Here is a 26541-nt window from a genome sequence, read left to right as displayed (position 1 = left end):
ACAGGCAATTAAAATTTCATTCAATTTATTTGATATTAAGTAAGTATTATTTTAAGGAGTTCTTATCTTTTAGAGATACATGTTAAAATATTTATAGATTAAATGATTTTTCTGAGACTTGCTTCAAAATAATAGAGGCAGGGGATACACACATGCACACACATACATGAAGACTGGCCACAAGTCTTAGTGGTGATGAGTTCAGAGAGGTTAATTATACTGTTCTACTTGTTTATGTTTTAAATTTTCCAAAGTAAGAAAATTATTAAAAAAAAAAAAAAAATCAACTGATTACTCTGATTTCATGGTTTATCTGATTAATTACAACTGGCTCCCCTTAAAGGCATTCCAAAGGGAAAATGTGCACCAACTGACAACTTTTTAGTCTGCAAGGTTGGTAGAAACATATATTTCTTATATTAAATTAGCACCTGGCCTCTATATTGGATTCTCTTGACTTTGGTTAGTAAGAGTCAGTTCCTCTTAAGCCAGTTAAATTTTGGGTATATACAGAAAAATGCAAAAAACAAAAAACCCAACTTCTAGATCTCCACAAATGGGAGGTACCAGATCTTAGGCACAGATATCCTAAGAGGCCAGGTCTTCCCCTCAAATTCTATGTAACTTCAATAGTCATCAACAGATCTAAGTGTTCACAAAGAAGACTGCAGTAATTCATTTACTGTCCTTCATTGAAGTTAGCTGCTAATTCGAGAGGAGGCAGAACAGAATAAACTTATCATTTTAATGTTAATAATTTCATACCTTAATAATGTCTTACATTTGTTTTTCTTAATACTTAGTAGTACAATATGGTAAATTATCATTTTAATTCCTTAACTCTTACCACTACAATTTTGTCAAACTACACAAAGCAGTGATTGGGAGCGAGGTGACTGTGTGTTTGTTAGGTTTTGTTTCCCATTTTCTCTTAATCCTCATGGGAAGCATCTCTTATAAATTCAGAGAAAACCTACTCACTACAGCTGCATCTCCAGGGTCAGCTAGGTAAGCCGGGGTGCTCTGTTCCCACAGCATTTTCTCACACATGGCCCCTGAAGTGGCGGCTCCGTTATTTTCCAGAGCTTGGCGGAGGATATCTTAGTAAATTCTGTAACGGTTCATTATGCCTATTAGAATGAATACAGTCACACAACAGTGAAGCACTGGACCTTGGGGCATAGGCCTGGATTCCATGTCCTGGCTTTCCATTAACGTGACGCCATATGACCCTGGGTAAGTCACTTAATCCACTTAACCCTAGGAGCTGCAATGATATATGCAGCTGGTAATAATATTTTTATACAGTTGAAGAAGTTGGCTATAGATAGAAACATGCTGCCAATTTTCCTGTATGTGACATAAAATCATCAGCTGAAATCAGGTTTGTTTTAACATCCTTACTGTATATACTACACACCCCATACATAGAAATAAACACACTTCTAAACTGACAAGAGCAGATTAAAAGAAACCTTGATACAGGATTTAAAACAATGGCCCAAACCAGTTAAAAGTTCTTGAATGTTCTTCTACATCATTATTTCATAGTTAGAGAATGGTAAGTGTTTGTCAGGATATTTTGAATTTTATACCACTAAAGAAACCTCTCGGGGATGTAAAAATATATTCTAGGTTCACTATACATCTTCACTATTAAAAGCAAAATTCAAATTTATTCATAACCACCCAAAATTGAAGCACCATTATTTAAAACATTAACTGGAAATTCTGTAAAAATTAGTCTTAAACAGAACAAATCAGATAAAATTGTACACCAACACCTCTAGTAATAGTGTACCTATTATATTTAAAACAAGGGACTAGTTCAGAGTCAATAATTTTATTAGAAAAAGATTAATACTAAATCTTTTCAATGACAGAGACAATCAAGTCTGTAACAGAAAGTCAGATACTTTATTTTCACTTCTAAATCCAAAAGCTAGGTATAGCAGAGTTGTAAAAATGAAATCCTGCTTAGTCTGATTCACACCAAATACTAACGTTTAATCCGGTTTTCAAAGTCCAAGAATGAAAACTTTCAGTTAAACACTGAGCAAGCCACGTTTGGATAATATTTCTTAAAAAGTCTTAAAGAAAAAAAAACAATATGATACAGGACCTAAGTTTTCAGTGGCATATATGCTACGAACACATGTTCTGAAATCTGGTAGGTCACATCAGTCCTGAATTAATTTTTAATTAAAAAAAAAAAAAAAAAAAAGACTAACTGAGCTTTATACTTTTTCTATGCCACTATAGCTTTCTTTCACCTCATTTTAATGTCGATCTTCACTTTATGCCGTTTTCAGTATTCTTCCAAAATTCTTCCAACAGCAGTCCTACAATGCAAAATTTGGGGAAAGATGGTAATTAGACAACATGTAAAAAGCAAATTTGTATGACTAATTATTGGCCCAGTCACTAACTGCTAATTATAATTAACACGTGTGTGGCATGTCTGTATTCTTGTTAATAATCAAGGCATCAGTGTGGTCCTTAAAGCCATGTGCCTGTGTATGCCTGCCCATGTGTATACGGCTCACAGATATAACACTATGCTTTCTTACAAAAGGGATGCCGTTGACTAAATAACTAATTGGTACTCCCTTTCATTAGGAATATTTGTTCCCACGCCACTAGCCCAAAGACTGAACAGTTTATAGGTTTTAAGAACACTTACAAAACCTGACTTTTAATAATAGTTCTTTAAAAACCCAAATTCACTCTATACGGTTCATCGGTTCTTCGTGTTTCAGAGTGCAGGTGTCTGTCCTTGCTAGTCACCATCACTTTAAACGTATCAGCCAGTGACTATTCCTACACATCTATGGCTGACTGCAAATTCTCCTACACAGTAGGAAATATTAAACACATACCTCTTAAAGACTTGAGAATTGCATTGAATGTAACAAGGCGAGTAATATCAAGTGTTTATTGTATTTAAAATTCGTTAAAGATATCTAATTCTGGGCACCACTGCATCCCTACATACAGTTGGAAAAAAATTCCATTCTGTTAACATTTGATTTAAAGTTTTCACACAATACACAAAAAAAACCCCTCTGCGCTTCTTGTAAAGAACAAAAAAGATACACAACAGTTAAGCGTAAAGATCACAGGCAATATAGCATTCAAACATGGATGTGGGTAGAGAAAGGAGTACCTGGCATGAGTACCTGCTTAGTTTGACTGAATCCTTGATTTTTAATTTGGCTTTTCATGGGCCGCTCACAACACCAACGCTGTGTGAGGTATGGTAGTCAGCTGCAATAATTCATAAACCCTACACTTCCATCAATCCAATGCTACTGGCTCTCGAGTTACAGAACAAACTGCATTAGAATGCAAGGCAATAAAGCAAAAAACTAGAAACATCCTTGACAAAGAAATACTAGCAGTTTAATTAAAACAAAGTAGTCCAACATGTGCCTCAGAAATATTTAAGTTTTTAAAGTATATGTCTCTGCCAATGTACCAACACAAGATGGACTTAATACCAAAAAGAAAAACAAAAACAAAAACAAAAAAAAAAAAAACAGTTCAACCTTTTTATTAAAAAAAAAAAAAAAGAAATGACAGCAAAATCCCTAAAAAAAGGATAATTAACTTTTCAATGGCGACTATATTACAAATGTGGGCAATAATTTCCAAAGAGGCACACTAATGGGGGCACGAGTCTGCTACAAAATAGCTGAGACAAAACAATGTACCTCAAAATGTTTTGCAGGACTACACTGTCTTTTCCTTCAGAAGATGCTTTTGTTTGTCTTCTTACTCGGCTTAGTTCCATCTTCATCTGTGCATACTTACGCTGCACTGTCAAACAGTAACAAAAAGCCCTAATCAAAGTGAGAAACAATACACTTACCTCTGTCTGATCTGAGGTCTTATCAGATCAGTTTTAATTGGACTGAGTGTCACCTTCAGATTTAATGTCTTCACTGGTCCCATTGACCTCATTCTTAGTATCACTTTCCTTCGATTCTGTGTTTGTGTCTTCACTCTGTTTTTCTCGACTACTGGACTTCGCACTACTTTTTTTATCATCAGATCCCCTCTTTTCTGCCACAAAAGAAGAAAATGACCATGGATTTTAAAGCAAAATACAATAAATACGTTTGACACTTTGAAAAGCAAAACAATTGGGTTAAGAAACAACCATTTCCCATACACTGCAAATAACACTTCGGTGAATCTATTAAAGGGATAAAGTTTGTAATTCATGGAGGTGGGAGAGGACAAGGAGGGGAATTTAAGGAATCAAAATGTAAAACAGTGGGCAAATTCAAACTGGTGAGAAAATATTAATTGTAGGCAACTACAAATCACTGCAGAATTTAACATTTTAGTGAATTTCATTTTGGGTAAATAACATGAAAAAACAAGGGGAAAGGCAGGAAACAGTACACAAAATATGAGGTAAATGATTAAGTTAGAAGGGTACAAACAGTAACCCCCAAAGTGAAAAAAGCTGAATATTTAGTTGGCGTGTTTACCCAAATACATCTTTTTAAATACAACAGGATTATTTATTTATATGTATTTAAATACTCAAAAGGAAAAAGCTTTAATTAAGAAAACAGACCTAAATCCCAATTCAAGCAACTCAACTTTTATGCTCTGCTAAGAAAAGTAGTATGTCATCTTCAAGTTGTTTTTCTAAAAGGACAAATTAAAATTCAACTCAGCTGCAAATAAAAAGATGAAAAAAGTAAAATTCAACTTTTTTTCTCTAGAAGGGTAAAATCTCTGGCTAGAGGAAAAAGTGGTACACAAAGCAAGAATATTCTAGCTTTTTCAATTCCAAGTATTGCTCTAACAAATGATTTGTACTGAAAAAGCTAAAACAAGGTAGAAACTTCTGGAAAAATTATTTTTCCCCTTAAAACTAAGAATAGCTGGTTTGCAGAGTAGTTCATAAGACAAAGATGTTTTAAAAGAAGGAGAACCCTCTATGCAGATTCTGGACAAAGTTATTAAGATACAACACCAAATAACTGGGAGAGGAATGGAAACGAAAACAAAACATGGCTTAGGAGGGGCACCCACTCAAAGACTATAAGAACTGAAGGTCTTATGTGAAGGGCAGATCCAGTCCTTAACACCTGCAAAAAGCACAAGGCAATGTTCAGGTAGCTAACTACAGGGCTTGCTTCATGTCTGTCCCACTTGTGGGACCTGCACCAGTAGCGTGTGCTCTAACTAACCTTGTGGGAAAGTCCTCCCTTTCTGCCTTATGGGCGTCTTCGGTACACAGGTGGCTTCAATGTGGAAGAGTCGTCTTGTTGTCCCGTAGAGGACTAGTAGTCAGTCCAATAATCTTATCTTCTGCCCTATGTAAATATGGTAGATCTTAATAGTCCTAAGGACATCCACAATGTGTCGTGGATTTTAGGGCTATGGACAAAAAATGGAAACTCTCTTGACAAAGAGAGCACTCTACAGTGGCTTGTGGTAAGAAAGGGTTTGATGTGAGAAACCACTTTTCATTTATGGATTAGATACACTGTTTCCATCATAGCACCTGGAGTAGAAGATTTGCTTACTCATTTGCCATTATCAAATACCTGCTACTGCTCATATCTGGCCCCAAACATCCAGACCTTCGATCACTTATATACTTAGAACTACCTGAATGGCTACGTGGCATTTTCAAAGCCCAATAAATTGCATCACTTCTAAAAGAGATTTCAAAGCTTAAATCTATAATGGCATACACAATCTTTCAAGATGAGCTTGACAGAGTTTTGTGTGTCAAAGTCTTCTCTCCTTCCTCCAAATTTCACCAGAAAATCCCTGTTCGTTCACGTGTACTGTTTAAACACAACTCTGCTTATCTTGTGTAAACAAAAATTTTATTCAGTTCCGTGATGCCATCATTATAATCAACAGGATTACAGGTAAATACTTTTGCTCTGTCCCAAAATTACACAAATGTGCTGGTTTTTAGTTAGGCCAGTGCCATTTACTCCTCAACTTTGGTTTCAGATCATTACAAAGGCTATCAAGCCTTTTTCCATAAGAACCAACTCAACTATTTTAGTGACAGAGTGATGATACAGAAAATAGCAACTGAAGTAACCACCAGGGTTATGGGATTAAAAAATTTCTCAAAGCAGAAGTCATTAATTTGATTTCCCGACATTCGTATCTGGCTCTTGAGAGCTGCTGACCCTTCACCTCAAAGATACAGAAAATCGTGCAAAAAAGATTAGGTGAAACTTCCTTAAAACTAATGTAAAATCAGCTCTCTTTATAGCAATTCCTGAACTTACTTGGCAAATATTAAAGCTTGTGACAGTAAGTTTTTGAAAAATCATCCTTGTTTCCATTTGCTCCATGTTGTAAAAAGGCCAATATATGTTTAAAAAATATATATTTTTCAAAGAGAAGGTACATTTATTTAGGGAAAAATCAAAGCAGAAAACCAAAAAATATGTCTACTGTTTATGCTGTAGTTCTCCAACTCAGTCTAGGAAAAATCTGAGGCACTAAGATAGTTCTACAAAAAAAGATACTGAACACCATATAAAAGACAAGTTTAATAAACTCGAGCAACGGCACTTTTATTATGTTGGTGATCACACATGGACACAGACAGGTAGGACGGGATGGAACAGGCAGAGCCAAGAAAATTAGAAATAGGCCCTTTATTTCATTCCTAAAAACCAAGCAATGCAGAACAGCCCAGTCTATATAAAAAGACAGATGCTAAACGAATCTGATGAAAATGCTGAAAGGAGATCCTAATGATTAAAAGAACTACAGTATTTTTCAAAAAAGGCTAAGGAAAGTTAAAAGGTGAGGGCACCCTTGCAAAAACATGCTAAGGAAAAACTGAAAAAGCGCACTAACAGCGCTAACAGCACAGTAAACCAACTACTAGGATGCCAGAGAACCCAAAGGAAAACGAGGGGGATGAGCCTGTTGATTCAACAGGAAACATGGCTGAGACACATGGAAGGTATTCGACTTCTAGCAACTTAGAAGTTAATTACTGAATTAAATGCATGCTATACTTGAGGATCAATGTAACAACGTACATTTACTTTGTAAGACATATTATGGAACACAGCTACTGATTAAAAAAAAAAAAAATGTATCCAGTAGCCAAGGTAATAATATTCTACAACCTAATAACCCTGGGTGGCAGGGGGAAGCTCACTGCCATCGAGTCAATTCCAACTCATAGCAACCCTACGGGACAGAGTACAACTGTCCCCTATGGTTTTCAAGGTGAAGCTGGTGGATTTGAACTGCTAACCTTTTGGTTAGTAGCCAAGCTCTTTCACCACTGTGCCACCATGGATCCAATAACCCTGAAAGTAATGCAATACTTGAAAGAATCTATTTGATAAACCTTCAGGTTACCAACTGAAGGATGTGGTTTTAAAGTATTCTAAGAAAATAGCAAATCAACTGTCATTCTCACAAATAAGAGCAGGAGAAGGGGGAAGAATGCTTGTCTCCTGCTAAATGATGGAAGAGGAGTGTTGCTTGAAGGGGTCTAAAAGGAAACAGAACTTTGCCCATGACAGAAAAAACTGAATGAGGAGACAAGAGTATGAAAACACAGTCTCTCAATGAATTATCACGTAAACTAACCTTTCTCCTTGGATTTCCTATCTTGTTCTCTGTCCCGACTTTTGCTTCTGTGCTTATATGACTTTCGATCCCGGCTTTTTGATCTTCTTCGATCTCGACTACGAGATCTATGTTTTCTTTCTGATCTATCATGGCTTCTGCTTCTTCGTCGATCTCTACTTCTTAATAATTTAAAACAAAAGAAAAACAACTTCAGCTGGTATTACAATGAAAAAAAGCCTTGAAGAATTATATAATGTTTACAAAATAAGATTAAGCAAAACTTAAGAGGCAAATGAATAGAATCTACTTGTACAACATATTTATATTTTCAATTCTTAAGAATTTAAGACTTTCAATAACTAAGAATTAAAATTTCAAGAACTGAAAATTGAAATTCCTTAAATTCAATTTATCTAAAATTGTGCTAATATAGTTATCATCGTGCTTTTAAGACTCTTCTTTCACCACAACCTTAATTAAGCATTAAAGTTAAATTTGCGTTTTCATACTTTAAAATAATTAGTTACACATTTTCGATCTTATATTATGCTTGATGTTGTTACACCAAAAGTAGGTTACCTTACTCAAAATAATTTATAATTTAAAAGTCATCTTAGAACCAGTGAGAAGAGTAACACTTGAGCTTTTCAACTGCCTGGTATACTGCCTTCCCTAACAAAGCTGTGTCAAACCTCCTTAGACTGGTGAAAGAGCAAAGAAGCTGCTCTGAAGACAGACTTCATTCACTGCCTCACTCATCATATCCTCATAATCCATGCTAATATATTTACCTCCATGTAAGAGTTTCAATCCCGAGGAATAACACTAATAATTACGACTACCGTGTGCTGTGCACTCGCTACGTGCCAGGCACTGTTAAATTTTCACACACCTGCTTCGCCTTCTTTCTCGACTTCGTGATCTCTTGTGGTCCCGCGATCTGCTGCATCTTCGGTCAGAAGTTCTGCTTGAGTGCCGACTTCGGGAACGACTTCTCTTTCTTCTTTCTCTGTCACGAGCCCTTTCTTTTTCTCTTTCTTCCTCTTCTCTTCGTCTTTTCCTTTCTCTTTCTTCCCTTTCTCTCTCCCGCTCTTTCTCTCTCTCTTCTCGTTCTTGCTTCTCCTTTTTTAAACGCTCATCACGATCAGGATCTTCGGTTCTTTTTCTTAACTTTTCCTAAGGAAATCAAGTTGGATTTTTATACAACTATAATCTCAAAGACACTGTCAAACAAAGGTCATCTATAAGTGAGGCAATCTGTACCAACTTATGTAATTTTCCGCCATGAAAGGAGGATGTAGAAATTCCAACACCAAGTATGTATACAAACTCATCATTACTTGTCTAAATCTTCTCAGCAACATTCTTTTTCCCCAATTGCTGGCACTTGAGACTGAAGAAAATGAAGTACTGTGCCAGGAATTATCGTTGCTTCAAATAATTACATCAGCAAAGTATCAATGAGAGGTTTCCATCCCCATGTGACAAATTTTTAGCTGTAGTGTGTTAGAGGAAACTTACTTTTAATTCTTCTACAGTAGCTTTAATTTTGGCATAGCCCATGTGTTGTTTTCCCATCAAATGATCATCTACCCGGGACTGTGCATCTCCTACTATCAAAAAGGCTCCACACACTTCACAAACTTCCATTTGTTTTTCTTGGGCAGCAAAACTTTCAATTGTCTGAAACAGTAAGTTGGTTATTATAAGAATATCTGAGAAAAAGAGAACAAATCCCCAAGAAGGACTTAATATTTAGGACAGGCTTCTTTCAGAAAGCTATCTATTTCGGCCTGAATTCATTTCTTGCTTACGACCAACAGGCTAAAAGTGTGGCCTCCATATCATTTTAAAAAATCAATACATAGCTGAACTTATTAAGCATAATCTTAACATATGCTATTCAATATCTGGGGACCAATGACCAATCTTATTCTACCATCAATATCCAAAATGCATATATTATATTATCTGATTAAAACAGTTAAGGTAGAAGATATTTTCAGAGTGTACCAACTTTGAACTAAAGTAAATATGTGCTAAGTAATTTATTGTAGGGGGGGAAAAAAAGGCTCAATGAATACCTATGATTTAAGGGAGGGGCTGGCAAACCAGCAGCCAGAGGCCTGTTTTTGTAAAGAAAGTTTTCCTGAAATACAGCCACACCTTTTTCTTTAGGTATTGTCCATGGCTGCCATGATACAACAGTAGAACTTAGTAGCTGCCAGGGACCTTGTGGCCTTCAAACCTAAAATATTTACTGACTCTTGATTAAGGGCATTAGGAAATTGTTTCCAAAGGTTCTTGCATTGTAACAGGCTCCAAGTAACTCTCAGTGAATAGGCTGTGAAATTTAAATGAGACTGGTACTCACCGAGGTTGTGGATCTAAGTAATTCTCTCTCTTCTTTTAACTGTTCAACTAATTTCATCATTCCCTGGGCTTCTTCTACCTTTCCCTCAGATCCTAGTTCTTCAATCTAGGGAGAAAAAAAGAGCAGTCAAAACTCCTTTCTAACCAAATTATCCCAGGTATTTTATTTCCCAACCTTCACCAGCATGTAATGGTTGTTCTGAGATTTTGTTTGGTAGGTTTTGTTTTCTGAAGCACCTCTGGGTTTAATTACCCTTTTGATGTTATACAGCTTTACTAAAGTAAAACTGACATGCAATATGCTGCGTATTTTTTATGTGCAGTCTGGTAAGTTTTGACATATGCCTAAACCCATGACATCACCATCATCTAGACAACAAACACATCCATCACCCTAAAAAGTTTCCTCATACCCCTGTGTAGTACTGCCCCCAACCCCAGGCAACCATTGACTTGCTTTCTGTCACTACAGTTTGCATTTTCTATAAATGGAATACTACAGTTTGTATTCCTTCATTCAGTACTGTGGTATTGCATGTGTATACCACAATTTGTTTATTCATTCATGGTTGACAGACATTTGGGTTGCTTACAGTTTGGTCGTCTCCCCACCCCCCCCGCCCCCATAAATAAAGTAGCTACGAACACTGATATACAATTATTTATATAGATGTATGTTTTCATTTTTCTCTAGTAAATACCTAGGACTGGAATGGCCGGTGGTAATTTTTAACTTTTAAAGAGACAGACAAACTTCTTTCCAAAGTGGTTACACCATTTTACATTCCCACCAGTTGTGACAATAGTTCCAGTTGACCCACATCCTCACCAATACTTGGTATGGACACTCTTTAATTATTGCCGTTCTACTAGGTGTAGAATTGGTATCTCACTGTGGTTTTAATTTTTATTTCTCTAATGAATAGCAATGTTGAGCATCTTTTCAAATTTATTTGCCATCCTTGTATTCTTTGGTTAAGTGTCTCTTCAAGCAGTTTCTAACATTAATGCATATAACTCTCACCTGCTGCAGGAGTACATCAATTTTGTCTGTTAGAACCTGGATTTTTTCTTCATTTTTCCCTGTTGGGCCAGCTGCCTATTGAAGACAACGAAATGTGTTATCAACAAGTAAAAACAAAGATAAATATTTGAAATCTCACATATCCTATTTGTATCTAATAATTAAAATGTTTACTCATAAGTTTAATAACTCATTTTTCTTTAACTGCTGTTAATTATTTCATTAGCTACTAATATTTAAGAGTAAAATCTTACGATTACTAAAGAAGACTGAAAAAAATGCATTTTAAAAATTCTAGAACACAAAGTAATGAATAAAGAAGACAAATCTCAAAATATATGGGATGTCTCTGGGTCTTTAGAGAACAAGAACACTTCACAAAAGCCTATATAGTCATCTCATTTCATACTTACCCCAGAGGACTGCTGGTTTTGAGACAGTGCCAAACGAGCATGGCCTCGTCTAATTCTACGTTCTACTTCTGCAAGTAAGCTCTGTAAGTATCGCAGAAAATCTCTCTCATAGCCAACTTTCATAAAACGAGAACTCTTCTCATACCTGATAAAAATGAGAATAAATAAACATTATAACTCATATATTCTATCTTAACTAGTCTCAATTTTCAGCTGAAGAGTAAACCAGTTATGTATAAAGTGTACTTCTGGCTGGCCTTCATCCTAGTATGGCATTATGTTTAGTTAAGAACACAGATTTTATAATCAGACACATCTAAGGGCTTGAATATCAGCTCTACTACTATACTGGATCTGTGACCCTAAACCACGGACAAGACTTAGCTATAAAACTGGGGCCCTAGCCAGTGGATAGGATCTCTAGCATTCATTTCATAATTGTTATTTTTTCAATCTTTATCCCTTTTTAACCAAATGACAAAATAAAAAAGCAACAACTTACTGTTTTCGTAAGTTTTCATCATGAATTTTTTCACATGGACCTGGAAGAGAAAGGATCAGAAATATGAATATATACAGTATTTATGGTATTAACAGCTTTTCTCTTGCCAAAAAAAAAAAAAAAAAAAATACATTTTTTTCTTTTTAAAAATGAAAAAAGATCCACTTTACCACTGAGTAGTCTGTAGACACCTAAATTATTACTAAATAGTGAAGCAATGCGCCCAGGCAAGCACGTGAAAATCGGTCTCCTCAGTCTTCAAGATCATTATAATGAAGAGCAACTATACAGTAAGTTGTTGATGTTAGGTGCTGTTGAGTTGGTTTCAACTCACAGTGACCCTATGTATAACAGAACAAAAAACTGCCCAGTGCTGCGTCATCCTCACAATCGTTGTTATGGTAAAAGAAAAAGAGGAAGAAAAGAGAAAACTGTTCCTTAATGCCATCAAAGAACACTGTGATGTGGGTAGATCACTGGTTTGAGCTACTGCTGACATTTTATTAATTAATTTATTTCAAGCTCCTGCATATGAAATCAAATACTACGAGATTAAAAGTGATAATTTCAACTCTTTTGGCTGTTTGTTCTGGAATTTACCTCTGTATTTCTAAATTCTAGGTTTATTTTGCTTTTTCTTACAATCTTAGACAGCAGAATTTTAGCTTAAATCAATATTCAGTGTTTATATTTTGACTAAGCAAGTTACTTTTCACTGACCAGTGAAACAAAAAGTACACTATGACAATTCTAATACACTTCATACTTTTCTTGGAATATTTCCCTTATTTTTTTCATTTTCTATGTAACTACTTGCAAATTCTTCTGAACCACCACAACTCAGGTATAAAAATTAATACTAATTTGTCTTTAGACTCAAAATATTTCAGATAATCATTTTGCATGAAGTTTCTGTCCTGCTTTAAATTTGGGCTACTTATTTTCTAAGCTTGCAATACAGTCATCATCCTGAGAAATGCCTTTTCTGCTCCGTACTGGATGCAGTCTGCTGGAGCTCGTTTTTCTCCTTCTTGGTTTATGCCTGTGGTTTGGTGGAGTTTCCTGAGAAAAGGCCCATGTTGAAACCTTGCATGTCTGAAAATGTCTTTTTCAACCTCACACACTGATGTCTGGCTACATATATAACCTAGGTAAAAATCTCTGTATTTTCACCCAGAACCCTGAGGGTATTTCTCCAATGTCTCCAAGCTTCCACTGTTGCTACTGACAAGTCCGAAGCCATTCTGATTTATAATCCTATGATCTACCCCCTACCTTTATCCATGGTAACCTGAAATCTCACAATTGTGTGCCTTTGTATTGCTCTTTTTTCACTCACTGTACTAAGCATTTGAAAGATCCACTCTATTTAGAGACTGATGCCTTTCAGTCTACAAAGTATTTTTTTTACGGCATTTCTTTGATAATTTTCCTCCCTTCTGTCATCTCCACCTGGAACTCAATCAGGTATTAGAGATCCTGGACCAAGCCTCCCATTTTTTTAATTTTAATCTTTTCTGTCCTATCATCAACTTTCTGCAAATTTCCTTGATTTTATTTTCACATCTTTCCACTGATTTTATTTCAGATTTCTCTAGTTCTAATTTCTAAGAGTTCTTTTTTAGTTTCTTAAAAGTTCCCTTATCTCTCTCAGGATATTAAATTTAGTTAAGACTTAAAATTTTTTTCTTCTGCTTTCCATATTATGTCTAATTTCACTAAATTCTTTTTTTTTGTTGGTTTTGGTTATCTTTCATGTTGAAGGTTTTCTTGAAATGGCTGGCTGGCATTCCTTGGCCGTCAATTGATTTTTAAAAGACACATCTAAGATCTGACAGGAAGTTGGTATACACAGGCAGTGTTTGTCAGCTGATGGGCTTTACCACAGGAAAACGAGGCAGTAAGGCTTTCTTTTAGGAGATTCCCAAGGGTCAGTACCTGTGGATCATTCTCTGGAACTGTTTGTTCACTTTCTCTAGAGAAGAATCCTCATTTCTTCTGCCTGGGGAAAAACATCTGGCTGTAGCCTTCTAGGAACAGGGCAGAGGAAGGGGACAGGAGAACCCCACTATTAAGAATACAGACTCATTTTATCTCTTTTACAGCCTCATTTCCTACACACTACTGCCCTGTGCGGAATCCCAGTATCTAGACTCTTCTCATGTGCCCCTGATGTATTAAGACAAGCACTGTGCATAATTAACTTATCTCTTATGCATTCAGAATGGTACTAGTTAGATACCACCCTTGGGAGAACTGAGAAAATACTCAAATTATAGTTTGTATTCTGTAGTTCAGATGAACTAGCCTCTCTAGTCCAATTCCTCAAAAAATAACCCTCTGTTCTCCAGTAAAGTATATGGTGTTTGAGAGGTAGGATCACTAGATGCACACGTCCTGGGAGTCTGACCAACTAGACTAGTGGCTCTCCAAGGTACATTTGGCAACATCTGGAAAATTTTTGGTCATCACAACTGGGGGGTGCTACTGGCATCTAGTGCGCAGAGGCCAGGGATGCTACTAAACATCCTATAATGCACAGGACAGCTCCCCACAACAAAGAATTATCCAGCCCTGTATGTCAACAGTGTCAAGTAAAACCCTAAACTAGACAAATATCTCTTTTTTTTCAGCCCCATAACTCAACCCTGCCTTCTATGGTACCTGGTGCCTCCAAATTCTGAGCCTGTCCAGGGTTCTGCTGATCAAACACTCGCTTCTGTTTAGTATCCCCTTCTGCAGGATTTTAGAGCACAGGTTTCTCTGCTCTGTTGAGTTTGCTGTTACTCCTCCATCCATTTGTCATCTTCCAAAAATTTGTTGACATCTTAATGTTATCTCCTCTTCCATTTATACCTTTTTTGTTTTTTAAATTTTCATTTTAGTGGGGTTTTGGGAGGGAGTGGAAATAAACATGTATGTTTAATTAATTAAGTCACCATGTTTAATCAGACTGATATTTATTAATACATTCAAAAATCTAAGCCAAGAAGCAAATTATCAGCAAACCTTAGGGGAAAATATATATATACATATTTTCAGAATTACAAAGAACCAGTTAAAAAACAAATCACAACCACTCTAACTAGGATCACAATAGAGTGTCCCAGGCAGAGCAGGAGAAAAATGTAGAACAAAAATCAAATACATAAAAAAGACCAGGCTTACTGGTCTGAAAGAGACTGGAGGAATCTCTGAGACTGTGGCCCTAAGACACCCTTTTACTGTGGAACTGAAGCCATACCTAGAAACTACCTTTCAGCCAAACAATAGATAGGTTTACAAAATAAACAATAACACCTGAAAGGCAACAGCTCCTTAGAACAGTTCAATATGTGAGACCATAAGAGCATAATCTGCCCAAAAGCAAAGATAAGAAGGTAGGAAGGGGTAGGAAAACCAGACTAAAGGTAACGGGGAACCCCGGGCAGAAATGGGGAGAGTGCTGACACACTGAGGGGACTGTGACCAATGTCTTGGCACATTCTGTGTACAAACTGTTGAACGGGAAACTATTTTGCTCTGTAAACCTTCACCTAAAGCACAATAAAATATCAAAATATACATATGTAAACCAAATCAAACCAAACTCATTGCCGTCGAGTTGATTTCACTCACAGGAATACTACAGGAACCCACAGGGCAAGGAACAGCTGGTGGATTCAAGTATTCAAACTGCTAACCTTTTGGTTAGCAGCCAAGCTTTTAACCACTACACCACCAGGGCACACATATATACACACACACACACACACGTGCACACACATGCACGCACACACAGAGGGGGAAAACCTACAAGTCATAAGTTTGATGAAAATCACACAGAAAATTCACTTACCAAGATCAGAGCGTGTATTTGTGAACAATTCCGCAGGACAAAAACCACAGAGATAATATTTACAAACCTAGTGAAGAAAAACAAAGGGACTTAGATTTTTTAAGTGTTCAGTTTTAAAACTATATTAGAAATGGATGCCAAAAAATTATTTACTCATTTCTTTGATGTCTGCATCTTTCAGTCTAGTAAGTATAAGAATAATTTCATTTGTTAAACAAACAAAAAAACCCAAACCTATTGCCACTGAGTAAATTCCAACACATAGCGACCCTATAGAACAGAGCAGAACTGCCCCTGTAGGGTTTCCAAGGAGTAGCTGGTGAATTTGAACTGCTGACCTTTTAGTTAGCAGCCAAGCACTTAACCACTATGCCACAAGGGCTCCTAAATCACAAACACTCATTTGAAGCAATGGGGCTCAGTATTTTCATTTAAAAGTTCTTTCTTGTAAAAGGCCACAAGAATTAAGTTAATAAACAACACATTTCGTTTATGTCAATACTACCTGGTTACACCCTTATATCTTAGTATCTCTGTACTATTATTAACTTTTCCTTTTGAAGTTCTTCTAATACTTTAAAATTTTAAAGATTATTCTTTGCAACTTAAACAGTTCTTACAAATAAATTTGTTTATTAAAAAAGACTGCACTTGAATGGGTTTTTTTCAAATTCTGTCTAAATTTTCAATTTTCATATGAAATGTTTTTTCTAGTTATTAAAGTCTAATTTATTAAACTTTGCATTCGCTTTAAATGTATTGCAATAAAATACCAATGCTAATATTCAATTTTGAAAAAAATCTGAGGCTGTCTTACTTGGAGGAGAAAGGATGGACAAATAGTAGACTATTTTCACTGTGTACACCTATACTTTCAGACTATTAACGTCGGTTCCGTGGATCCCACTATTATTTAACAGATTGTCAAAAATTAAAGCCGTATCTCGCGTTAAATGCCATGCTGGAAATATGGCACTTTCAACAACACCAGAAGAATAACGGGACAATTTGGCAGCAACCATGAAAATATAAAAGGTTCATTCTTTTAACCATGTCATTATCTTTCTAGAATTTGCCCTACAAATCGATCAGAGATACACATACTAAGATGTTCACTGCAGTTTGGTTGGCAATGGCAAAATATTAGACAATCCATACATCCACCAGGAAACAGTTAAATTATGGTCAGTTCTTATGTACTAACAAGGAAAGATTCCCACAATGTGTGTGTGTGTGTCTGTGTGTATATAAAAACCAAACCTATTGCCAATGAGTGGATTCCGACTCACAGCAACCCTATGGGACAGAGTAAAACTGCCTTCACAGGGTTTCCAAGGAGTGCCTGGTGGATTCCAGCTGCCGACCTTTTGGTTAGCACCCATAGCTCGTAACCACTATGCCACCAGCGTTTCCTATATATGAAAAAGTTGTTTAAAAATATATAAATGTGTATACGTCTATAAATTATTAGGAGATGAGAAAACACGTATCAATTATTAAAAACTGTTTTGGGGGAGGATTTGGTGACGAGAGGAGGAAAGGACTTTCACTTTTTACCCTCTATGTTAAATTTGCATCTTTTACAGCAAGAATATTTACTTCCATATAAAAAACATTTTAATGGTTCTAAACTCATAGGGGAAACTAGTAAAATCAAGTTCCTAACATGTTAATGGAATCAATCTTTATATGAGACAGCATTTAACACAAGAAAGACTTAGATACATGCAGGGGTAATGTAAGCATAAAGTGCTCAATAGGGAAATGCTAAGACTTACACTTTAACAAAAACTGTCCTTTTTTAAAGCATTCATTTCTTCCAAAACACACACACACACACACACACACACACACACAAAAACCAAACCCGCTGCCATGGAGTCAATTCCGACTCATAGCAACTCTATACGTTAAGAGTAGAACCGCCCTATACGATTTCCAACAAGTGCCTAGTGGATTCAAACTGCCAACCTTTTGGTCAGCAGCCGCAGCTCTTAACCACTATGCTACCAGGGTTTCCTCTTCCAACATACAAAAACCAAACCAAACCCAGAGCCCTCGAGTCGATTCCGACTCCAACACAGGCACTCTCAATTCTGACCTCTTCCTCTCACAAAAACAAACTAAGATTATTTTATTTTTATCTTTCTATACCTACCTGAATTCAACAGTAAGCAATATAATTCTCCTTTGGGCTAATCAAACATCATCAATACTCTCTGCATTATTTTTGTTGAAATACATTCCCAAAATCAGTTGAATGTCTGTCTATCCAGCTGTTTCTTGCCCTGACATTCAGGTCAACTAACTTATGTGACTCAACAAAGCCTTCAAATCATTAAGTCACATGTAAGTGTCTTTATAGACTTGCACAAACATAGAACCTTAGCTAAAATCCTATATGCTGTAAGAACGCCATCAACAGCTTCTTTTGGTATTACTAGTTATTAACAACCTTGGACAGGTTCGAGATGGCTCTACTAAATATAAAATTCCATTTCATACACAAGTTTTAAAGACAATGTATCTATTCAATACATATGGTAGTGGAAATACTGAGATTTTTCATTCATCATATTCGCAACAATCTGATATTTCATGACAGGGACTTTAACAAAACATTATAAATAGCCAGCCCAATTACCGTACATTTTGGAATGGTTACAAAGTATTATTATAATCCTTCAATAGTCATATACATTTGTTAATTTAAAATCCAGTAATACCTGAAAATTTTACTGATGAAAACAAAGAACAACTTTAGTAGTTTATAGTAACTTTCTCCATTAATAGTTTAATTCTCATTACGATAAGCCAGTATCGAATGTTTTATTTTTACCTAAAAGAACTAAATTTGATTTTTTAAAAAGATGAACTCAAAAGAGGCCATTTATTTCTTAATAAAAGAATTTATAAACAAAAAAGATTGAGCTCCTAATGACATATTGCTTTAATGTTTCATCTATACCATGATTACACTTTCTAACATGATTACGCTTTCTACAGTAATTCATTCCCATGCATTTAATTTGTTTACATATACATCTTTTCATTCATGCTCGCGCTCTCCTCTATTTACCGCCTACACGAACTTTTGGTACAATTTCAATTATCCACAGCAGCTAGATATCTAACCTCTCTCCTCCTTAAAAAGCCTTCAACTGTTTCCCAATGTAAAGAAATTCAAACTTTCAATAAGGCTTATTTACAAATACCATTCAAAACCAGGGTCCTGTCCATCTATCTACACTGCCACCAAACAAAAAACAAACAAGGACTCCAACTCTAACACTCTTTATAATTTCTCCAGGCAAGTAACACTTGTCTTCTCCCCTCCCTCATTCCAATTCCCACTATGTCTTTAGGTTCCAGTATGCAAGGGTCAAGGAGCCCTCGTGGTGCAGTGGATAAGCGAGCTCTGCTGATAACCCAAAAGGTTGCCGGTTTGAATCCACCAGCCACTCCACAGGAGAAAGATGTGGCAGTCTGCTTCTGTAAAGATTTGTTGTTGTCGTCAGGTGCCGAGTTATTTCTGACTCACAGTGACCCCAGGTACTACAGAACAAAACACTGCCCCAGTCCTGTGCCATCCTCACAATCGTTGCTATGTTTTAGCCCATTGTTGCAGCCACTGTGTCTTCCTCTCTCTCACCAACCCTCTATTTTACCAAGCATAATGTCCTTTTCCAGGGACTGGTCCCTCCTGAAAACATGTCCAAAGTATGTGAGACAAACTTTTACCATCCTTGCTTCTAATGAGCATTCTGGCTGTACTTCTTCCAAGACAGATGTTTGCTCTTCTGGCAGTCTGTGGTATTATTCAATATTCTTCACCAACACCACAATTCAAAGGCATCAATTCTTCTTCGGTCTTCATTATTCACTGTCCAGCTTTATCACACATATGAGGCAACTGAAAACACCATGGCTTGGGTCAGGCACACCTTAGTCCTTAAAATGACATCTTTGCTTCTTAACACTTCAAAGAGGTCTTTTACAGCAGATTCGCCCAATGTAACGTATCGTTTGATTTCTTGACTGCTGCTTTTGTGGGCCTTGATTATGCATCCAAGAAAAATTAAATCCTTTACAACTTCAATATCTTCTCCATTTATCATGACGTTGCTTACTGGTCCAGTTGTGAGATTTCCATTTTATGTTGCGGTGTAATCCATACTGAAGGCTGTGGTCTTTGATTTCATCAGTAAGTGCTTCAAGACCTCTTCACTTTCAGCCAGCAAGGTTGTATCATTTGCTTATGCTGGGTTCTTCTTCATGTAGTCTAGCTTCTCGGATTATTTGCTCCGCATACAGACTGAATTCAGTATGGTGAAAGGATACAATCCTGACACACACCTTTCTTGACTTTAAAGCACACAGTATCCTCTTGTTCTGTTCCATCGACTGCCTCTTGGTCTAAGTACAGGTTCCTCCTAAGCACAATTAAGTGTTCCAGAATTCCCATTCTTCACAATGTTATCTATAATTTGTTATGATTCACACAGGCGAATGCCTCTGCATATCAATAAAACACAGGTAAACATCTTTCTGTAGTCTCTGCTTTCAGCCATGATACATCTGACATCAGTAATGATATCCTGTTTCATGTCCTCTTCTGAATCTGGCCTGAATTTCTGGCAGTTCCCTGCTGATGTACTGCTGTGCAATCAGTTTTGAATGCAAAATTTTACTCATGTGTGTTATTAATGATACCGTTCAATAATTTCCCCATTCTGCTGGATCTCCTTTCTTTGGAATGGGTACAAATATGGATCTCTTCCAGTCGACTGGCCACATAGCTGTCTTCATTTGTTGAAACATCTCAGTTGGTGTTCAGTCAATTCCTGAAGGCTTGTTTTTCACCAATGCCTTCAGTGCAGTTTGGACCACTTCCTTCAGTACCATCAGTTCTTGGTCATACGCTACCTCCTGAAATGGTTGGATGTCTACCAATTCTTTCTGGTACAGTGACTCGGTGTATTCCTTTCATCTTCTTGATGCTTCCTGCATCATTTAATATTTTCCGTTGAATCCTTCAATACTGCAACTCGAGGCTTGAATTTTTTCTTTAGTTCTTTCAGCTTGATAAATGCCGAGCATGTTCTTCCCTTTTGGTTTTCTATCTCCAGGTCTTTGCAAACTTCATTAGAATACTTTACTGTCTTCTTGTGCCACCCTTTAAAATCTTCTGTTCAGCTCTTTTACCTGATCGTTTCTTCCTTCTGCTTTAGCTACTTTATGTTCAAGAGCAACTTTCAGTCTCTTCTGATACCCATTTTGGTCTTTTCTTTCTTTCTCGTCTCTTTAATGACCTTGCTTTCTTCATGTACGATGTCCTTGATGCCATTCCACAACTGATCTGGTCATTAGTGTTCAATGCGTCAAATCTATCCTTGAGATAGTCTCTAAATTCCAGTGGGATATACTCATGGTCATACTTTGGCTGTTGCAGCCTTGTTCTAATTTTCTACTACCTCAAGTTGAGCAACCGATGGTCTGTTCCACAGTCGGCCCCTGGCCTTGTTCTGACTGATGATATTGAGCTTTTCCATTGTCTCTTTCCACAGATGCAGTCAATTTGATTCTTGTGTATTCCACCTGGCAAGGTCCATGTATATAGTCATTGTTTATGTTGAAAAAACGTATTTGTAATGAAGAAGTCGCTGGTCTTTCAAAATTCTATTATGTGCTCTCCAGAGTCATTTCTATCACCGAGGCCGTATTTTCCAACTACCAATCCTGCAGAAGTTGGTAAAAATCTTCAATTTCTTCATCTTTGGCCTTAGTGGTTGGTGCGTAAATTTTAAGAATAATCGTATCAATGGGTCTTCCTTGTAGACATATGGATATTATCCTATCAATGATAGCACTGCACTTCGGGGTAGACCTTGTAATGTTTTTAATCAACTTGACAATTAACGGGTTTGGGGTTTTTTGCTGATGCAGGAGTCACTTACTTTGTCTGAGAGTGACCTGAGTCACTCACTTTCTCTGAGTATCCCAGCCTGGGTTAGGTGTCCCTCTCGTGTATGCTTTCTGTACCCTGTATTTTCCCCTATCATGGCACGTATCACATTGCGTCAGGAATGCACATTTACTCCTTCATATCCACCACCAGACCAATGGCTCCCTAAGGCCAAATGCTGTATCTAAACTATTCTGTTGCATATACCATAAGAATAATACATTTTTGTTAAATAAATGTATACAGGAATTTTCCCCAACTCACTGGTAGGAAATGATGGGGAAATTAACACATTTCATAAAACAAATAACACACTATTAATTTAAAAAGTCAACGCTATTAGCTTAAGCTACCTTCTTCCCTTGTGAGGAAATCAAGTCTGATGAAACGTAACATTTTTAAAACAATCTTAACTGTTCTAGTAGCATTAAACAAACAAACAGAAAACCAAACCCACTGCCATAGAGTTGATTCTGACTCACAGTGACCCTCTAGGATAGAGGACTGCCCCACAGAGTTTCCAAGGCTGTACGTCTTTATGGAAGCAGACTGCCATATCTTTCCCTCACTGAGAGGCTGGTGGGTTTGAACCACCAATCTTTCTGCTGGCAGCTGAGTGCTTTAACCACTGGGCCACCAGGGCTCCTTCCTAGTAGTGTAGTTTCTAGTATCTTCTCTGGCAAAACAGTGAAATCTTCCTCTATGGACCCCCGTGAAAAGTACTTACACTAGGTAGTTACAGTCACATGCTCTCCTGGTTACTGCTGTTGTTGGGGGTTACCAATGCAGCGCAGACATAACGAGCTCAGTGCAAAAATATCACTAATCTGAAGCAAATCCAAAATACAAACACAGGTGAGGTGGATGGCAAGGAATTCTCGGGACAATACTAAAGCTGAAGCTGAGAACTACTCTCTCAGACCCAGAGGTAGCGCTCCACAAAGAAATGGGAAGGACCAGTAAAGCGCCAGTCCCAGTAAACAAAGCATCTGCAGATCCAACCTTGTCAGTGGTTACACACACACTACCACAAATAAAGGCTGATAATGTGCGTTACAGATTCGTCCTTCACTTAAAGCCAAGATTCTCCAAGTACCACTTGTTCACATATCACTGACCCATGAAAACGGAGGCAAAAACAGTGTCAGAAGCTACCACCAACTTAATACCAATTAAAAATTTAATTGTGCACATCTCCAAAATTAAAAAATCCAAGACTAAGCAGGGCAGGTTAGGTAGTAACGGTTCACAAACTTTAGAATGCACAAAAGGAGCCTACTGAAAAACACAGATTTCTGGGTCCTCCGCCCCAGACTAGCACAATCAGACCCTGTGGGAGTGAGGTTCAGACATCTGTATTTAAAACAAATTCCATGGGTGATTCAGATACGACCTAGGGACTACTTTGAACACTATGGAAGCTTCCATTTCAGTTGTTAAATATCTAAAAATGCCACAGCAACTGGAGTTTTAATATACTGTTGGATTTTTTTTTTTTTTTTTGGTGTTTGTTTATCCCAATTCCACCAGCTGCTCTGCAAGAGAAAAGACCTGATGATCTACTCTCATAAAGATTACAGCCTTTGGGGCAGTTGTACTAAGTCATACAGGGTGTCTATGAATCAGAATCGACTGGAATGCACACAATTCCAAAGGAAAACAAAAGGACTCCGCCCAGCTGGGATGGTTTTTTCTATCTACTGGGAAAAGTGCACGTGTGGCAAATAAAAATTTCCAGATAAATGAGAAATGCAAAATTATGCTGAAACATGAGGCCTATGTAATGCGGTGATGGTGAAACCCTTAGATCCTGTGCTGGGTTACATTCCTCCAGGATTACAATAACAGCCAACAGCACGAGAATATGCAAATAACCCGGAAGTGATGTCATGAGCTTGCCGAGCTTTATTAAACCCTACGGTAATCTGATTTATTTAGAAGAGGCCATGTGCTTTGTTCCTTGTTAATACCACCAACCTTTTCCCTGCAGACATGAATCTGAAATAAACCAGTAACTGATTTTTTCACATCTAGAACTAATGCAATGTCATTAAAGGCATAAAATATTCTGACAAGCTCTAAAAACTGAAATCAGTGAGAAGCACTAAAACTTTTAGAAAGGGAAGCAGATTTCTTATAATTTTAGCTGACAAAAAACCCAAGTTCCTATTTTAGCTACACCCAAGCCTTACCATTTCTAATATTAAAAACTGCTACTTCTGTGGCAATACTACCACAAAAACAGTTTCCTCACAACACATGCTGTCCAAGGGCAAAGAGTTCTGGGCAGCACAATCAAAAGCATTTTCCTCTTTCTATTCAAAATATACAAATGCCCTATTCGTACACTAGGTGAACTGTAAAACCCACGCACCCCCCCCCCCCCAGCCACCTTTGCAAAGCCTAGATTACTGAGTGGGGAGGGGGAGAGAACTTTTTAAAAAGTTACTTCATGGTGACAAAGAGATGCCTAGAAAGGAAAGAGGGTTAGGATAAGCATCAAAGTTACTCTTAGTTCCTATTCTGACAGGTGGGGGGAAAACCCAAAAGTAAAAAAAAGCTTCACATTTCTTGAGGTCAAAGACAGACATGTGAATGAATGTGACAAATGCCCCGCACAATTTTATTATAACACTTTCAAACTATTTTGGAATCAGGTACTAAAGGACGGATCTAGTACCAACTTGTTTTCCCACACTGCGAAAGAGATATTTTACTCTGACCAAAGGCCTAACTGAAATAGAGTAAGGAACTACTTTTTTTTTAATGTTATTTGCTTAACTGTTACCTTTTATATTTTGATTAGCGATGCTTTAAAATTACCAGGTTGGTTGATGATAACCGCAAGCCAAGTAAAAACAAAACTCCACATCTATCTTTCAGGAAAGAAACAAACGTTACACTGCATGTTTGAAACCAGACCAACACTTAAACACGTAACAGTATTTGCAGAAAGCCGGTTTCAGACTCGTGGAAAGTGAACAGGACGCGGAAAGTAAGATTAGGTTTAGTTTCGCCACGTACTTGCCAAGAGACTTTGGGAGAGCCTCTCAAGTCTCTCTTACCTATAAGCCAGGGGTTATGATATCTACCCAAACTCATATGGTTAAAAGGGGTCAAATGAGTTTTATGTAAAAGAAAAAGCCTAGACCATCATCTATATAAGAGGCTTAATGTATCGGAACAGACTGCTCTCTACATTTCTATCACCACGGCAAACGCTATTAAGAGTTATTACTATTTTAAATGTTTATTACCCCATATAAGCGTCGAAGCTGAACCATTTCTGAACTAAGATACTGCCACGATTTGTACCACCAATTCTGGTCAGAAATTTCTGTCTAAATATGACGCTGAACCCAAATAACCCTTTTCCCTATTTCACAATAAGGTGAAAACTCTGGAACCTCTAGTTCTAATAAAATACTTATATTCTCCTTTTCCCGCGTTTCACAGCCTCCATCAAGGTGCTTTTTCAATTCGGCCAAAGAATCGCTTTGACCTCCTCGGTACTAAAGCGACAACAAATCACCCCCATCCCCAGATCCGAGCCGACACCTCCCTCCCGGGCCATCCTCCCTGTTCCCTCGGGCCAGCGGGTCAAACACACTGGACCGCGGCGGCGGCCACGGCCCCAAATCACGCCGCGGACCGGGCCCCAGCCCGCGCCTGCTCCCCTCCCCCACGGCTCCCGGGCACAGGCCCAAGGCCCGCGGGACTTACGCTCTCGTGGTCCCACCGCACGTTGCTGCGCTTCTCGTCCGGGGCCAGGTTTCGGTCCCGGCCCATTAACTCATCCAACAACTGCGCGGCCGAAATCATGGTGCTTTTTCCGGGCGGCTGCTCCCACCAGCCCTGGCACCCGAAAAAGAAAACACCGGCGACACTGCCGCCAGGCTCCCCGACCCGGTCTCAGGCCCAAAAGCCTCCTCCACAGACGAGCCGATAAGACAAAATGGCCGCCGCGCGGGCGCCTTCCCAGCATGCCGCGCAAGCGCGCGCGCCCGCGGGGACGCGCCCAATCCCGGGCGGCGGGGATGGGCCCAGCTTCCGTCAGCTTGGGGGCGGGACCCGCCAGGGCTGGGCCTGGACTCCGCCCCGCCGGGGAGGGGCCCGTGTTCAGTAGAACCGCCCAGACCTTTGCCTCTGCGAGCCTGAGCACCCTGGAGGCTTGGCTGCTTGATCACCTACCCAAGGGCTGGGTCTTCCCCGGGCTTGTTCACAGTGAGAAATAGGAACCTACGTCGTGAAGCTTCAACATCTCTCTGAAATGGAGAAAAAGGCAGTATCTCCCTTTGTTTACCTGTGTTTCATTGACTATGCAAAGACTTTCGGCTGTGTGAATCATAACAAATTATGGATAACATTGCAAAGAATGGGAATTCCAGAACACTTAATTATGCTCATGTAGAACCTGTACACAGACCAAGAGGCGGTTGTTCAAACAGAACAAGAGGATATTTCATTGTTTAAAATCAGGAAAGGTGTGCATCAGGATTGTAACCTTTCACTGTATTTAGTCTATCTGTATGCTGAGCGAATAATCTGAGAAACTGGACTACATGAAGAAGAACGCAGCATCAGGATTGGAGGAAGACTCATTAACAACCTGCGATATGCAAATGACACAACCTTGCTTGCTGAAAGTATAGAGGACTTGAAGCACTTTCTGATGAAATCAAAGATCACAGCCTTCAGTCTGGATAACACCTCAACATAAGGAAAACAAAAATCCTCACAACTGGACCTATAAGCAGCATCATGATAAATGAAAGAACTATTGAATTTGTCAAGAATTTCATTTTACATGGGTCCACAATCAATGCCCATGGAAGC

At 38.0% G+C, this 26541-nt stretch overlaps 1 protein-coding gene across 10 annotated transcripts; it reads right to left on the bottom strand.

The window, feature by feature from the left end:
- Positions 1 to 1827: 1827 nt before the first annotated feature.
- Positions 1828 to 25668, bottom strand: LUC7L3 (LUC7 like 3 pre-mRNA splicing factor). 10 transcript variants are annotated; one of them, XM_064271232.1, is made up of 13 exons: positions 25429 to 25472; positions 15741 to 15807; positions 14567 to 14758; positions 13841 to 13932; positions 11903 to 11942; positions 11401 to 11545; positions 10988 to 11062; positions 9965 to 10069; positions 9112 to 9273; positions 8483 to 8766; positions 7609 to 7769; positions 3925 to 4065; positions 1828 to 3819 (listed from the first exon to the last, which is right to left on the bottom strand). In XM_064271232.1, exons 6-13 carry the CDS (start codon positions 11521 to 11523, stop codon positions 3629 to 3631), a joined length of 1242 nt encoding a protein of 413 aa, XP_064127302.1. In that variant the 5' UTR covers positions 11524 to 11545; positions 11903 to 11942; positions 13841 to 13932; positions 14567 to 14758; positions 15741 to 15807; positions 25429 to 25472; the 3' UTR covers positions 1828 to 3628. The 10 variants fall into 10 exon arrangements, with proteins under 10 accessions (XP_064127302.1, XP_023409346.1, XP_023409347.1 ...); XM_023553578.2 differs by having other exon boundaries at positions 13841 to 13929; XM_023553579.2 differs by having other exon boundaries at positions 13841 to 13904.
- Positions 25669 to 26541: the final 873 nt, after the last annotated feature.

The sequence above is a fragment of the Loxodonta africana genome, chromosome 18 (genome assembly GCF_030014295.1).
Source record: "Loxodonta africana isolate mLoxAfr1 chromosome 18, mLoxAfr1.hap2, whole genome shotgun sequence".
Classification (NCBI taxonomy): Eukaryota; Metazoa; Chordata; class Mammalia; order Proboscidea; family Elephantidae; genus Loxodonta; species Loxodonta africana.
The sequence above is the reverse complement of the archived record's forward strand: the minus strand, read 5'-3'. Positions and strand labels throughout refer to the sequence as shown.